Source organism: Aquarana catesbeiana, linkage group LG05 (assembly GCF_042186555.1).
Source record: "Aquarana catesbeiana isolate 2022-GZ linkage group LG05, ASM4218655v1, whole genome shotgun sequence".
NCBI lineage: Eukaryota > Metazoa > Chordata > Amphibia > Anura > Ranidae > Aquarana > Aquarana catesbeiana.
In genome coordinates, this window is record NC_133328.1 from 120,685,842 (window position 1) to 120,701,928 (window position 16,087).

At 45.9% G+C, this 16,087-nt stretch overlaps 1 protein-coding gene and 1 long non-coding RNA gene across 2 annotated transcripts in view; one reads left to right on the top strand and one right to left on the bottom strand.

Annotated features, from left to right (window-relative positions):
• The window catches only part of SPMIP4 (sperm microtubule inner protein 4), an 86,508-nt gene extending 85,403 nt beyond the window's left edge, over positions 1-1,105 (bottom strand). The window contains exon 1 of the mRNA XM_073630129.1: positions 828-1,105. Within this exon, the coding sequence (XP_073486230.1) occupies positions 828-961 (134 nt within the window). The 5' untranslated portion in view covers positions 962-1,105. The remainder of the gene's footprint in view (positions 1-827) is intronic.
• A 2,071-nt stretch (positions 1,106-3,176) lies between these two features.
• Positions 3,177-16,087, top strand: part of LOC141144435 (uncharacterized) — a 36,762-nt gene continuing 23,851 nt past the window's right edge. The window contains exon 1 of the long non-coding RNA XR_012244406.1: positions 3,177-3,252. This is a non-coding gene — a long non-coding RNA (uncharacterized lncRNA). The remainder of the gene's footprint in view (positions 3,253-16,087) is intronic.

Here is a 16,087-nt window from a genome sequence, read left to right on the forward strand (position 1 = left end):
CCTCACTCCATACCACAGAGGGGACAGGATCTGAATGCCTCAGCCGCTGCTAGTGGCTCCGGTAGGCGGCGGAGGGCACCGGAGCGCGGCGGGAGGGGGGCCCTCTCCCGCCACAGATAAAAGTGAGTTTGCAGTGAATCCGCCGCTGAGACCACTTTTATCTGAAAGCGGACTGCCCACGGAAGAAGTGGATACCAGGGTGATGGCAGCTAGCTGCTGCCATCAACCCAATATTCCACTTCAAGGTGCCACCGTATAATGACGGCGGGTGGTCTGTAAGTGGTTAAGGACAACAGTCCATTTTTCCCCCATTTTCTTTTTTCCTACTTGTAGCCCCATTGCCACCATTCACATTGGAGCGACACATTGGAGCGACTTGTCATGCGATTGTCATCCGATTGTATTTACGGCAATCGCTCTGTTCAAATCGGTGCAAAGCTGACTTTGCAGTGCCGCATCGATTTGAAAAAGTAGTACATGCACTACTTTTGGCCATTTTGAGTGCAACTTGACCAGATATCTGTGCATGAAGCTGCACAGATGTCTTCAAAGTCACACCCGAAGTCGCATTGCACAATTATAAAGCCACAGTCAATGTGAACGAGGGCTAATACACACATCACTACAAAAATAGGTACACAAAATAGAGTGAATATTGTAATATAATAACATATGGCAAATATTCCTCTTTGTGAAACCAGACATTTATTTGTCTCACGCACAAATCCAAGATCAGAGTTTATAAACTGTAAAACCAATATGTTTTTTATAGAAATTAAGATGGCAAATAGTTGATTGAGAGAACATACTATATACGCACACCTTACCTTTCAGGTGACACTGTACATCGTTGAGGAGTCTGTTGGGGTGTCAGGAGTTCAGATGACTGCAGGGTTGGGGAAAGGTCCTGTGCACCCTCTGTCTGCCGGTAGTAATGGGACAGATCGTACTGCACTGCCATGCCTCATAGTTTAGCTGGTTATTGTAAGGAGACTGGTCAGGGCTGTTTCCATGCTGAGAATACCTACTGAGATACACACGCTAACAGAGCAGCACATGCACCTAGGTTACAGCCAGCCACACCTCCACCATTCTAATGTGTCACTTGCTGTACTTTAACAATTATACAGTAACAGGTAATGTCATTGCAATTACTTCAATGGACAGCAGTGTGTACACACAAACATACTTTTCAATCCATTAATAAGAAATAAGAAAATGCCTGTTCTAAAGGCATATGCTACAATTATTTTTTGTTTTTCTTTTTTAAATTGCTGCTATTACTTTATTAAATACTGAAGTGTGTTTAAACCCAAAACAAAAATGTAATATTTTGCAGCTTAGTCCTTATATGTGGTGACTGCATTGGGCCCCATTCACACTTGGGATTAGGGCCGTTTGTAGATTCCTGTGGGAGGAATCACAGGGTAGGCAAAAAGCCATGTACAAAGCATCCCTGGATGCAATCTGTCTTCAGCAGCCTGCAGTGAAGTTGGTGTAATCCCTGCACATTCATATTCAAACTGAGAGATAGAGGGGCAGCTGTCTTGTTGGCGGGTGGCAGGCTGCTTAGCGCATGGCCATAGCGAGCAGACGAGCCGACCCCCAACATAAAGTGAATTTCAGGGCAATATGAAAGCTTTGCCCAGAACTCTCCCAAAAGTATGGGTGGTGGTCAGGGACTGACACCCTTTCCACCCTCCTGGCTGTACAGCTTCATCCCCTTACTCCCAGGAGTTTCCTTCGCTGGCCTACCTTTTCCAGGTCTGCCAGGCCAGGAGACACCGGTAGCACTCTTTCACTTTATTTAGAGCAGCATGACAACTGAATAAAGGCACCACAATGTTGGATGTGGTTAATATTCTTTCACTGAGAAGCCTCAATGAATACATGGCTCTGTCTGGGTCGCAGACCCCAACACAGTTCTTAAGCAAAATGTGAGGAACAGTTGATATTAGACCCTGCCAGAGGCTGCTCGCATCTTCTGCAAAAGGCTACTCACTCCCTGAAGCTCTGCTACTCTTCTCTGCCTGGGCTAGGAGGGGAGAAACCGATGGGTGAACCAACTCCCAAGGTCTACCTCTATGCCTGAACTGACCCGCTGGAGCTTTCCTTCTCATTTGGGGCTATGGTGGGGAACCCCGAGGCACCCTGTCCTCCCCCCCGAAGGGGGAAGAAAAGGAGCACAGCTGCTAGATGTTGCCTTTTCTCTTTCCTCTCCAGTCTTATCCACCTCCCTCCTTGGTCTTACCTAAACTCCTAACCTTCTCCCAGGGGCAGGGTAGACCTTAAATGGAACCTGCTCTACCACCTGCCTACACTCTGAACCAATCAGGCTCTTCTGTATGGCACAGAGGTCATAGGGAGTGCAGGATCTGGATGTGTTGTCTGGCAATAGTGCCTTGATCACAAGGTTAAACAGAATAACAAGTTGTTTTTCAGGTTAAAGGATCAGTCACACCACAAAGCATTTTCATGTGTTGATGTGTATTGTGACGCACTCCAGTAGATAGCATTTAAAATTATGTTTTTACATTGCACATGTTGTATTGTGCTGCACTACATTGCAGTGCACATATGTTGTTGTAGTGCATTGGGGTGCCATTCAAAATTAATAGCACTGCAGTGCTCTGGCACATTGTGATAACTGTATTTTACCCCCATCTACCCTTCTCATCAAAATTTCCAATAGTAACACAGAAACCTCCTATGTTCTCAGTGCCAGGTCCCAGTGGCAGGCAATGTGGCATTTCTCTGAAATCAAGTGCCAAGCTCAGCCCAAAATAAAACAATAACATCTTTTTCTTAAGCATTCCAAATTGGATGGCCATTATCCTTTATTGCTGGGCACAGGGTATGCGTGACGTACTTCTTTCGGCAAACTTACAAGTCTTTCTATTTCAAAACATATTTTACTGTCTCTTTGTGCGTCTCACAGCTAGGACTCATGAGCAAGTTTAAATTTATCTCAGAAATCTTCTGCTAATGTAGTGGTTATTTACATGCTCAGCTCCAGCAGCGTATCTCCTAGCATGTGTGGCTACATGCACCTCTGGGTTTTAGCCCAGGCGTCACAGCCATGGCCAATCTTGAGCATCTGTGTGTAGGCAGGTGCGGTCTGCTTTCCCCACTGTAGGTGGTGCTCTTCTGCACTGCAGTTGGAGAGGAAGTCAAGAGGAACGTAGTTCCTCTATGGTTTCCTGGGTCACTGGGGAAGCATTGAATTGGAAACTACCTCCTCATGTCATTCTGGTAAGGCAAAGCCTATTTAAGGCCCTGGCTCCCAGGTGTGGCACACATTTGCGAGTTGGTAGAGTAGGGTTAGGTACCCCGCCTGGTAGGAACAGAACTAGCGACAGAGAATGGTTCCTGACGAAGAGGGAAAGCTTAGGGCTCGCAACTTCTCCGGACACCTACCTGCTTGGGCACAAGACAGCTAGGCTGCATTCTTCCCTTCTCTACAGACGCTATCAGTCTGTATTCTCTACAGACGCTATCAGTTTGTATTCTCTACAGACGCTATCAGTTTGTATTCTCTACAGACGCTATCAGTTTGTATTCTCTACAGACGCTATCAGTCTGCATTCTCTCTCTCTATTAAAACTGTGAGTGTTCCCGGTTGGGCTGCCTTCTCACCAGATTACTTGTGGACTGTCTTTGCATTATTTCAGTACAAGGACTTTCCTTGCACTGGGACTGAGTGTGTTATTCCCGCTGCACCGTGCTACACTCCACCTAAATGTGTCATGTGACTGCAACCTTAAACAGCAGGCATACTCTGTGGTTAGATGCTTGCGCAATGTTTGTTCATGTGATGCCAAGTCCTTACATTTATCCAGAAGCCTGTCCTGTTGTGCCTTACAGTTTTCATGCCTCCCGCTGCCGTCACCTGGTCCAGACAGTCTGTAGCAGTTGTTCGTTTTATGCTCCACCTGTGGCTCCTGGCTGTTAGAACTTACCTGTTATGCTCCATCTGTCACTGCGGACCAATAACAATTTTCTTGGTACACCCTGTCTCCTGATCTCTGCTCCTTCAAACCCTTGCAGCTGGACACAGCTACTCCTGGTATACTCTGCTCCCTGCCAGTGCTGCCCCCACTCCACCTCCACTCTGCCCCCGCGACCAGCCCGCCATCTCTGCGCAGAGGATCATTATCACAAATTGCTGGATGACACAGCGGGGATCTCTGGCTGTGACAGGTACTGGTGGTCACTGACATGCAGCACTGGTGGTCCCTGACATGTAGAACTGGTGGTCCCCGACATGCGGCACTGGTGGTCTCTGACATGCACTGGTGGACACTGGTAAGCTGCACTGGTGGTCCCTGACATGTGGCACTGGTGGTCACTAATGAGCTGCACTGGTGGTCCCTGACATGCGGCACTGGTGGTCCCTGACATGCAGCACTGGTGGTCACTAATAAGCTGCACTGGTGGTCCCTGACATGCGGTACTGGTGGTCCCTGACATGCGGTACTGGTGGTCCCTGACATGCGGTACTGGTGGTCCCTGACATACGGCACTGGTGGTCCCTGACATACGGCACTGGTGGTCCCTGACATGCGGCACTGGTGGTCACTGATAAGCTGCACTGGTGGTCCCTGACATGTGGCACTGGTGGTCACTGATGAGCTGCACTGGTGGTCCCTGACATGCGGCACTGGTGGTCCCTGACATGCAGCACTGGTGGTCACTAATAAGCTGCACTGGTGGTCCCTGACATGCGGTACTGGTGGTCCCTGACATGCGGTACTGGTGGTCCCTGACATGCGGTACTGGTGGTCCCTGACATACGGCACTGGTGGTCCCTGACATACGGCACTGGTGGTCCCTGACATGCGGCACTGGTGGTCACTGATAAGCTGCACTGGTGGTCCCTGACATGTGGCACTGGTGGTCTCTGACATGCAGCACTGGTGGTCCCTGACATGCGGCACTGGTGGTCCCTGACATGCGGCACTGGTGGTCCCTGACATGCGGCACTGGTGGTCCCTGACAAGCTGTACTGGTGGTCCCTGACATGCGGCACTGGTGGTCCCTGACATGCAGTACTGGTGGTCACTGACATGCGGCACTGGTGGTCCCTGACATGCGGCACTGGTGGTCCCTGACATGCGGCACTGGTGGTCTCTGACATGCAGCACTGGTGGTCACTGACATGCGGCACTGGTGGTCCCTGACATGCGGCACTGGTGGTCCCTGACATGTGGCACTGGTGGTCCCTGACAAGCCGTACTGGTGGTCACTGACATGCGGCACTGGTGGTCCCTGACATACGGCACTGGTGGTCCCTGACATGCGGCACTGGTGGTCCCTGACATGCGGCACTGGTGGTCCCTGACATGCGGCACTGGTGGTCCCTGACATGCGGCACTGGTGGTCCATGACATGCGGCACTGGTAGTCCCTGACATGTGGCACTGGTGGTCCCTGACAAACCGTACCGGTGGTCCCTGACATGCGGCACTGGTGGTCCCTGACATGCGGCACTGGTGGTCCCTGACATGCGGCACTGGTGGTCCCTGACATGCGGCACTGGTGGTCTCTGACATGCAGCACTGGTGGTCTCTGACATGCAGCACTGGTGGTCCATGACATGCGGCACTGGTGGTCCCTGACATGCGGCACTGGTGGTCCCTGACATGCGGCACTGGTGGTCCCTGACAAGCCGTACTGGTGGTCCCTGACAAGCCGCACTGGTGGTCCCTGACATGCGGCACTGGTGGTCCCTGACATGCGGCACTGGTGGTCCCTGACATGCGGCACTGGTGGTCCCTGACATGCGGCACTGGTGGTCCCTGACATGCGGCACTGGTGGTCCCTGACATGCGGCACTAGTGGTCCCTGACATGTGGCACTAGTGGTCCCTGACAAGCCGTACTGGTGGTCACTGACATGCGGCACTGGTGGTCACTGATAAGCTGCACTGGTGGTCCCTGACATGCGGCACTGGTGGTCCCTGACATGCGGCACTGGTGGTCCCTGACATGTGGCACTGGTGGTCCCTGACAAGCCGTACTGGTGGTCACTGACATGCGGCACTGGTGGTCCCTGACAAGCTGTACTGGTGGTCACTGACATGCAGCACTGGTGGTCCCTGACATGCAGCACTGGTGGTCACTAATAAGCTGCACTGGTGGTCCCTGACATGCGGTACTGGTGGTCCCTGACATACGGCACTGGTGGTCCCTGACATGCGGCAATGGTGGTCACTGATAAGCTGCACTGGTGGTCCCTGACATGCGGCACTGGTGGTCCGACATGTGGCACTGGTGGTCCCTGACAAGCCGTACTGGTGGTCACTGACATGCGGCACTGGTGGTCCCTGACATGCGGCACTGGTGGTCCCTGACATGCGGCACTAGTGGTCCCTGACAAGCTGTACTGGTGGTCACTGACATGCGGCACTGGTGGTCACTGATAAGCTGCACTGGTGGTCCCTGACATGCGGCACTGGTGGTCTCTGACATGCAGCACTGGTGGTCCCTGACATGCGGCACTGGTGGTCCCTGACATGTGGCACTGGTGGTCCCTGACAAGCCGTACTGGTGGTCACTGACATGCGGCACTGGTGGTCCCTGACATGCAGTACTGGTGGTCACTGACATGCGGCACTGGTGGTCCCTGACATGCGGCACTGGTGGTCCCTGACATGCGGCACTGGTGGTCCCTGACATGCGGCACTGGTGGTCCCTGACATGCGGCACTGGTGGTCTCTGACATGCAGCACTGGTGGTCCCTGACATGCGCACTGGTGGTCCCTGACATGCGGCACTGGTGGTCCCTGACAAGCCGTACTGGTGGTCCCTGACATGCGGCACTGGTGGTCCCTGACATGCAGTACTGCTGGTCCCTGACATGCGGCACTGGTGGTCCCTGACATGCGGCATTGGTGGTCCCTGACATCCGTCACTGGTGGTCACTAACAAGTTGCACTGGTTTGCATTTATGTATTAATTTAATTCATTTAAATGTATTTATTAAATGGATTCAATTTATATTATATTAAAATGCTTTGCATTATCATACCGTGTGTTACAGAGTAGCATGGCTTGCTGCCTGCAGAATGAGGGGTGTGATTTATGTTGAAGTGGGCTTGTTCACATTTACATGTACAGGCCTAGTATAAATCCCACATTCATTGCAATCCCAAGGATTCATGGGAAATGTAGTCTAATTACAGTTTAGAGAGAGAGAGAAGAGGATATGATGCAATCACTGTTCTAAGAGATCCTCCCTGGCAGAGTACTGGCTGCATTTTTTGAATCACAGAGCTGACTTCCTGCAAATTCAATCAGACATCTCTCTTAAACGGTAAGAAATTTCACAAATGTAATAACTGTTTAGTGTTGCACTGGTAGTCCCTGACATGTGGCACTGGTGGTCCCTGACAAGCCGTACTGGTGGTCACTGACATGTGGCACTGGTGGTCCCTGACAAGCCGTACTGGTGGTCCCTGACAAGCCGTACTGGTGGTCCCTGACATGCGGCACTGGTGGTCCCTGACATGCGGCACTGGTGGTCCCTGACATGCGGCACTGGTGGTCCCTGACATGCGGCACTGGTGGTCACTGATAAGCTGCACTGGTGGTCCCTGACATGCAGCACTGGTGGTCCCTGACATGCGGCACTGGTGGTCCCTGACATGCGGCACTGGTGGTCCCTGACATGCGGCACTGGTGGTCCCTGACATGCGGCACTGGTGGTCCCTGACATGTGTGTGGTTTTAGGACGAGGGGGGGTGTACTAATGGGGAATTTTTTGAAAATCCCGGAGTTCTGCTTTAATTTAGCCCCAGCTAGATCCTCCTCTCTTCTTCCATGTCCCTTTAGTCAGAGATTGGGTTTAGTATTTAGTAGTCATTGTCTTCTTACACTTCAAAGACTGGAAAAACATCCTTTGTACTGCAATTAGCTGAAGTAAAATTGTGTTGGATTCAACTTTTTTGTCTTATTGAAGAGTTAAGTGGACGGTGCCAAGTCAGCAGGTGACCATACTGTCCAGACAGACATGGTGTAAGGAGGTATGTCAATGCATACAGCAGCATCTGAAACAGAACATACCTCCTGAAATGCTGGGAATACTCAAACTCTGACTTCCTTGCCCTCATCTATATTTCACTGAGCTGCTATCAGTCATGCTGACATATGAACAGGTGGCACAGACAATCTGTCAAGGTGTACGGAATGAAATTGCTGTTAATTTTTACACCATTAGTTATACTGGAGCCAGGAAACTAACAAAAATTGATATACAGTGACAGTATGCATATGACTATATCGTCTTGCTCCAACCATTTTCAGCTGGCTTCTCTGACTACCGTTTGCTGTACGGTGATTGCAATTATGCAAAAAATTCAGCAAGTTTATGAACTGCTTTCCTGCCCAACAAAGTAAACTTTTACTTTGACACGTCTTATGCCCCGTACACACAATCGGATTTTCCGACAACAAATGTTGGATGTGAGCTTGTTGGCTGAAAGTCCGACTGTGTATCTGCTCCATCGAACATTTGTTGTCGGACTTTCCGCCAACAAATGTTGGCTAGCAGGTTCTCAAATTTCCCGCCAACAAAACTTTTTTGTAGGAATTTCCGATCGTGTGTACACAAGTCCGACGCACAAAAGTTCACGCATGCTCGGAATCAAGCAGAAGGAGCCGCACTGGCTATTGAACTTCCTTTTTCTCAGCTTGTCATATGTCTTGTACGTCACCACATTCCCACGTTCATAATTGTTGGCCAACATTTGTGTGACCGTGTGTATGCAAGAGAAGTTGGAGCCAACATCCTTTGAACAAAATTCCACGGTTTTGTTGTCGGAAAGTCCGATCGTGTGTACGGGGCATAAGAGTGATAAAGCAGCAACAGCAGTGGAGAGTGTGTAACCACAGAACAAGGAGGCAACAATGGGACTTATTCTTGCTTGCACTGAGACCTAGGGTTGTTTGATTTTGCTTTTACTGATACTGATAATGGGACTTATTTTTGCTTCCACTGATAGTAAAGCTGGACACATATTTTTTTTTTTTTTTATTCAGCCAGTGGGCTGAACAAAAAAAAAAAAACCAGGTTCCTTCATTCACAGGGCTCCTCTACTGTTTGAATACACTGATAAGCCTTTGCAGCTGATGGGCTGCAGCCACTGACCAACAGAGTATTTTTTGTACGTTCAATAGAAGTTGATCTATCAACAGGAAGGGCAACACACAGATCGACCTTTGAAGATCAAATTTGGAACTGCCCAGCTTAAAGCGGGGTTCCACCCAAATTTTGAACAATATCTGTATGTATTCACTTCCTTGCCTAGATGCTGACATGCCGTTTAAAAAAATTTAAATCGCCGTAATTACCTTTTTATTTTTCTATTCTTCTTTGCACTTCCTGGTTCTCCTCCCGTGGGAGCAGGCGTGTTTCTAGCCTCTCTCAGACTCCTGGGAGCTAGTCTCAGGCTTCCCAGGATGCCACTGAGCATGTGCGGGAACGAGCGGTGAATGCTGGGAGCACAGCATTCACCGCATCCAGGAAATAAATGCTTGTGGGCTTCAAATGCCCACAATGAAGATGGAAACCGCCTGCAGTGAATAATATAAGTTATTCTTTCCGACGAAATCTGACACAGGCGGACATATTACACACAATATGCGAGTATGTAATGCTGAGAAGAAAAGTTTGTGAATGAACTCAAAAAACAAAACAAAAAAACGATAGATAGGTGGACCCCCGCTTTAACATTGAAGTTTAATTCTGCTCCCACTCACACCAACTATGAGACTTATTTTCACTTCTACTGACATCAATGATTAGGTCTAATCCTGTTTTTTTTTTTACGATTACACTAATGATGGGGTTTTTTTTCTCCCACTGTCACTAGTGATGGAACTTATTTTTGCACCCACTGACTACAACAAAGGGACTTTCTTTTTTAATACCCAATGACACTCACATTGGAACTTATTTATACTTCCACAGACATCATTTATATTGCTTATTTTTCTACCACTGACCAACAATGTAAGCTAAACTATTACTTACACCTGACCTCTATACATAGGTGTCACACCTAAATAGTTCAAAATATGCCAATGGGACATCGGGACTTCTAGTTCTATCCACTGTGTGCAGTGTGTTGGGCCGTATGATTATCTACTTTGTGATTGAGTTCCTTCTCCATTGGCTTCATATTTCCCCCGGCCCATGTTGCGTGGATCAATAAATAATCAAATAAATCCAGGTGCTTCCAAATGGTACCACTTGAGACATTTCCAAGGACTGTGTAAAATGTTCATGAACAAACTTTTTATACTTATTCTATCTACTCCTGTACTTCCTGTGCTAAAGTACTGTATATGGATCTACTGTAGCATCAATAAATGTTTGGTTACTTGTCACTAGGCCTAGCATATTTACGCTTCATCATTATTTTATCCTCTTATGTCATCTTAGACAATAATTGGGCTGTTTCTTTACACATATTTATGTGCTGGTTTCTGGCACTTTTTCTTTTGGTATCTGGTTTATGTTCATTTTATGATTCGTGGGAAAAGCCTACTCAGGAAAACTTCAAGAAGTAGCCATCTACAATAGTAATTACAAATATCAGAAAATGTCATACACAATATAACAATATTTGTCAGCTTAACATTTTGATTTATACAAAAACCAATATGTCACCAAAATTATGCATACCAGGTTCCATTGCACTCACTGGGATTGCAGATTCAACCCAGAGAGTGATCATGCATGGAGAAAAAATAGGGGAGGGAGGACATCCAACACCAGGTTTTTTTTCCCTTGAAGTCCTCCTAAGGAAGTGGGCTCTAAATGAAATAGAAATGTTATAATTGTTTTTATTATAATGTACTAATGTATTTTAACTTATGTGGTGAATAACATTTGGTATTAATATTTTAGTCTGTATCCTTACGCACTAGAAAAAGTCCATAGTTTACCCTTTCCACTCCTTTTGTCAAGGGTGGGATTTTTTCTATTTTGATGAAAATCGGATTTGTTGTATTAGAACAGTGGTCTCCAAACTGTGGCCTGGGGCCGGATGTGGCTCTTTGCTTGCCTTTATCCGGCCCTTGAGATGTTATTCCTTCCACTCACACCAACAATGGGGTACTGTTCCTCCCATTGACACCAATAATGGGGCACTATTCCTTCCACTGACACCAGCAATGGGGCACCATTCCTTCCACTGACACCAATAATGGGGCACTATTCCTTCCACTGACACCAATAATGGGGCACTATTCCTTCCACTGACACCAATGATGGGGCACTATTAATTCCACTGACAGCAACGATGGGAAACTATTCCACAAATGTCCCCTAATACCAAAGATGGTGCATTGTTTCCACTGGACACAGTCCCGCTCCATTAAAAAACGAAGCACAGTAAACTGGCCCTTTGCTTAGAAAGTTTGAAGACCTCTGCAATAGAACGTTACTCTCTTCTTAAGTACAATTCTTGTCACTGCAGTTGAAAACAAATGCCGATTTGACTTCACCAACAAATAAGAAATCAAACAAATGTTCTTAAAAAGTAACATTTTGAATGAAATTCTTCTAGCATATGGCCAGCTTTACGGGTGTTAAAGGTTGTGTGGCTACAGGGTATGATTAAAAGACATACAACTTTATTTATTACAACTCATTGGGTCAATTGCTCCAGTGAGGAAAAGGGCAATAAAAAGCTGCCAGAAATTCTAAACCTTCCTCACTGTACTAAAAAAAACAAGTTCTGTATTGCTCTCTGTATTCCTGCTAGCATGATTTACCTTGTACTGCTGACCATGCAGGAAGCCAGGAAAATTCCACCAACCAGTAGGGGTTACATAGAGAAATATAAGCTTGAAAGAGATTTTTAACCCATACTCACTCTATTTAAAGCAAAGAACACCATTTTAGCTATAGCTGGACTGCGATCCGAAAATTGGCACAGGCAATTCATCTACTGAATTGGGAGCATTGTAAATTATATCACAAATGGAAAAAAAAATCTGAAAATCAGTCAGAATTCATTGGCAGGTGCATTTGACCTACTGTCAACCTTCTACTGATCTGCATTTTACCAAGCAGGTTTTCCACTCTTACAGACTTGTGTGGGAATGCAAAAACTCTGTACTACTTCCTAAGATAAACAGGGCTTCTTCAGTACACGCCAAGATTTAACCACTAGAGGGGGCTCTGTCTTCTGTTTTGCCAAGTGCGCAGCCTCCTAGAGGTAGCAGCAATTATACCCTTCTGTAAAAGAGTGACTATTCCCCTCTCCCAATGAATGCTGGGTGAAAAGGTATGATTACGGGGTGTGTTCACATTCCAGATAACCTGAACCCTTCATACTCCAGTCTATGCTAAATATAGCAGTCCCTTTTGCAATTACCATAAGTGAACACAACATAGTCTTATAACTGTGCAACTAGTCCAAGTAGCTTACCTGAGCTTAGTAAGGTTCTAGAAGAAAGCTCCCAAATTGAACTCTGTCTGGGTGCATTCTGTTCGGAGGTGGGGACAGCATCCCTAAATCACCATCACCTGGCAGAGAAAGACTGCTCATCAGAACTGGGGAGTTGCAGAGTGATACAACTAGGTAAGCATGCCACCTCTCCCTCAACTCAAAGCATATCTCTTGGCAGTACAGCACAGCTGAAATGGCAACTACTGGCTAGGATTTAGGACAAGTGAAGTAGATTGGAGGCACAAGCTTGCAGGGCTTGCGCCCAGCAATGCACAATAGTTTACAAAACATACATACCAAAAAAAAAAATTGAACCTGGGGAAAAAACCTTCAACTTGGTAAAACACATTAATCTAAATGTATAATCTGCTTTTAATTTGCCAACAATCATATGCCACATGGAAAAATATCAATTCAGTGGCTAATTAGATAATCCCTTGCATTGAAAAGATGTTGGTAAATCTAAAGGAGGTTGTGCATGTCTGGCCAGCTTTACAGTAATATAGTGTAGCACCCTCTAGTGTGCTACTTGTGCCATTGTAAGCAAATTTATGTTTATGACTCATGGTAAGCCATGTGAGTCAGAAGTTGGGTCGGGTTACTGCAGGTCAGGCTGGATGGCTGTACATAGGCAGATCTCTGGTATCTCCCCCTGGATCTGGAAGCTTGTAGAAGCTTCTGGAAAAAATGTTCTAATAGGGGAATGGCGCTGTTCACAGACAATATATATGAAGAGGTGAATTCTAAAAATAAAAATAAAAAAGTGTGCACCAGAGTCCAACAACAAACTTGGTGAAAATTCCTGTAAACGTGCTAAACCCTTTTACAGTGTATATGTCATATGGGATGTGAGTGTGCAAATCACCAAAACATTTAAAAAGTGAAAATAAACATAAAAAAACATAAAAAACTGGTATGAGTGACACTAAAACATATCCACATTTAAAAATCCCACTGACGTGCCAAGTGACACCAAAAATTGGCAACTATGATTCCTCTGATGTTGACAGGAAAAATCAGAACATATAAATACAATATATGTATATATATATATATATATATATATATATATACATAGATGTGCAGCAATCAAAAAATGTATAAATTTGATAAATTAGTTCGTGATTGTGTGCAACCAAAAAACGTGTAATAATTTTATGTGCACCAATAAAAATTGTCCAATAAAAATTCTCCAATAAGTGTGAAAAAAGTCCCTGTGTACAGATGGTATGTGTATCCAAGTGATCCCCAGCAGGTTTTCAGTACTGATGTTATCCGTTTTTTGTTAGGCCCCCACTTGTGCCCTCACTCACCGGAACGCCCAACCCCTGCAGGGGTAATGGGCATATGTGTGTAGTTCCAGAAACCGGAATCCTGAACAGCCGATATCCCTCTCTCAGGATCCGTGATCTCCTTCCCACTTAATTCGCTATAATCCTTTTAATGGTATCCACCGGAGAAAGTCCATGTATGTAGAGAAAAGAGGAGCCTCATAGTGTAAATCTTCAGAAGCAGCAGCAGTTGAGCCAAGGCAGCCCTCCCAGAGGCAGACAGGAGAGACAGAATCTGTTTATTTGCAGTCTTCTTTCTCAGCTGTCAATCATAGGCTGGATCTCCCTCCCCATCACCTTTTTAGCTCTAGAGGGATATGCTTTGTTCATATTTCTTGTTAGAGGTTTGCAAACACTTTATATTTTCATGATTGTGTGCAGTTACTGTAATCGCCTCCTCAGGAGATTTACAGCCTATATGGAGGGTCTTCTGAATCGGGAGAGGCTGAACCCGACAAGATGGATGGATGGATGGATGGAGGAGAGAAAAAAAAATTAAATAAATAAACATAAACTTTAAATGGCATTCGGAGCGAGGACGAAAAAAGAACGGTTCTTTTGGTTCTTTGGTTCTTTTTTTCTTCGTTCTTTTTTCATCCTCGCTCCGGATGCCTTTTAAAGTTTATGTTTATTTATTTCATTTTTTTTTTTTTCTCTTCTCCATCAATCCATCCATCCATCTTGTCGGGTTCAGCCTCTCCCGATTCAGAAGACCCCCCATATAGGATGTAAATCTCCTGGCGATTACAGTAACTGCACACAATCATGAAAATATAAAGTGTTTGCAAACCTCTAACAAGAAATATGAACAAAGCATATCCCTCTAGAGCTAAAAAGGTGATGGGGAGGGAGATCCAGCCTATGATTGACAGCTGAGAAAGAAAACTGCAAATAAACAGATTCTGTCTCTCCTGTCTGCCTCTGGGAGGGCTGCCTTGGCTCAACTGCTGCTGCTTCTGAAGATTTACGCTATGAGGCTCCTCTTTTCTCTACATACATGGACTTTCTCCGGTGGATACCATTAAAAGGATTATAGCGAATTAAGTGGGAAGGAGATCACGAACCCTGAGAGAGGGATATCGGCTGTTCAGGATTCCGGTTTCTGGAACTACACACATATGCCCATTACTCCTGCAGGGGTTGGGCGTTCCGGTGAGTGAGGGCACAAGTGGGGGCCTAACAAAAAACGGATAACATCAGTACTGAAAACCTGCTGGGGATCACTTGGATACACATACCATCTGTACACAGGGACTTTTTTTCTCACTTATTGGACAATTTTTATTGGTGCACATAAAATTATTACACGTTTTTTGGTTGCACACAATCACGAACTAATTTATCAAATTTATAAATTTTTTGATTGCTGCACATCTATATATATATATATATATATATATATATATATATATATATATATATATATATATATATATTTTGTATTTATATGTTCTGATTTTTCCAGTCAACATCAGAGGAATCATAGTTGCCAATTTTTGGTGTCACTTGGCACGTCAGTGGGATTTTTAAATGTGGATATGTTTTAGTGTCACTCATACCAGTTTTTTATGTTTTTTTATGTTTATTTTCACTTTTTAAATGTTTTGGTGATTTGCACACTCAAATCCCATATGACATATACACTGTAAAAGGGTTTAGCACGTTTACAGGAATTTTCACCAAGTTTGTTGTTGGACTCTGGTGCACACTTTTTTATTTTTATTTTTAGAATTCACCTCTTCATATATATTGTCTGTGAACAGTGCCATTCCCCTATTAGAACATTTTTTACCACGTGGACTTCACCTTCGTGTTTTCCTCTGTTTTGGGGGGCTGCAGTTCCTTGCTGGTATTGGTCCTAAGCGCGGAATATTTGATTTTCAGAAGCTTCTGGAATTTAGAGGGTGGAGGCCCAGAAGTCCTGACATGCATATTTAGAGGCGTCTGACCAATCCCCAGGCAAAATGTCCTGGCAGGGTGGATGAATCAGCCCTTAAATATGACAGAGCCTTGCCAGAAGGGGGGTTGGGTGGAAGATGGGGTGCTGAAGAGGCTGTCAATGGTCTAGGAGGGGTCCCCCAGGTCTAGGGGGGATCTGCCTTCAGGCTGGGGCTCAGGCTGGCTTGGAAGAATCCTTTCAGCATCCGGTTTGGGAAGGAATCTTGCCTAAGAGCAGCAGACAGCAAGGAGGAAGGAGTAAGTACATCAACACACCCAGGGATTCACAAAGGGAGAGACTGCCACATATAGCAAACTTTCAAAAGGACAGAGCTGTACTTAATGCTTTATCCTTTGCC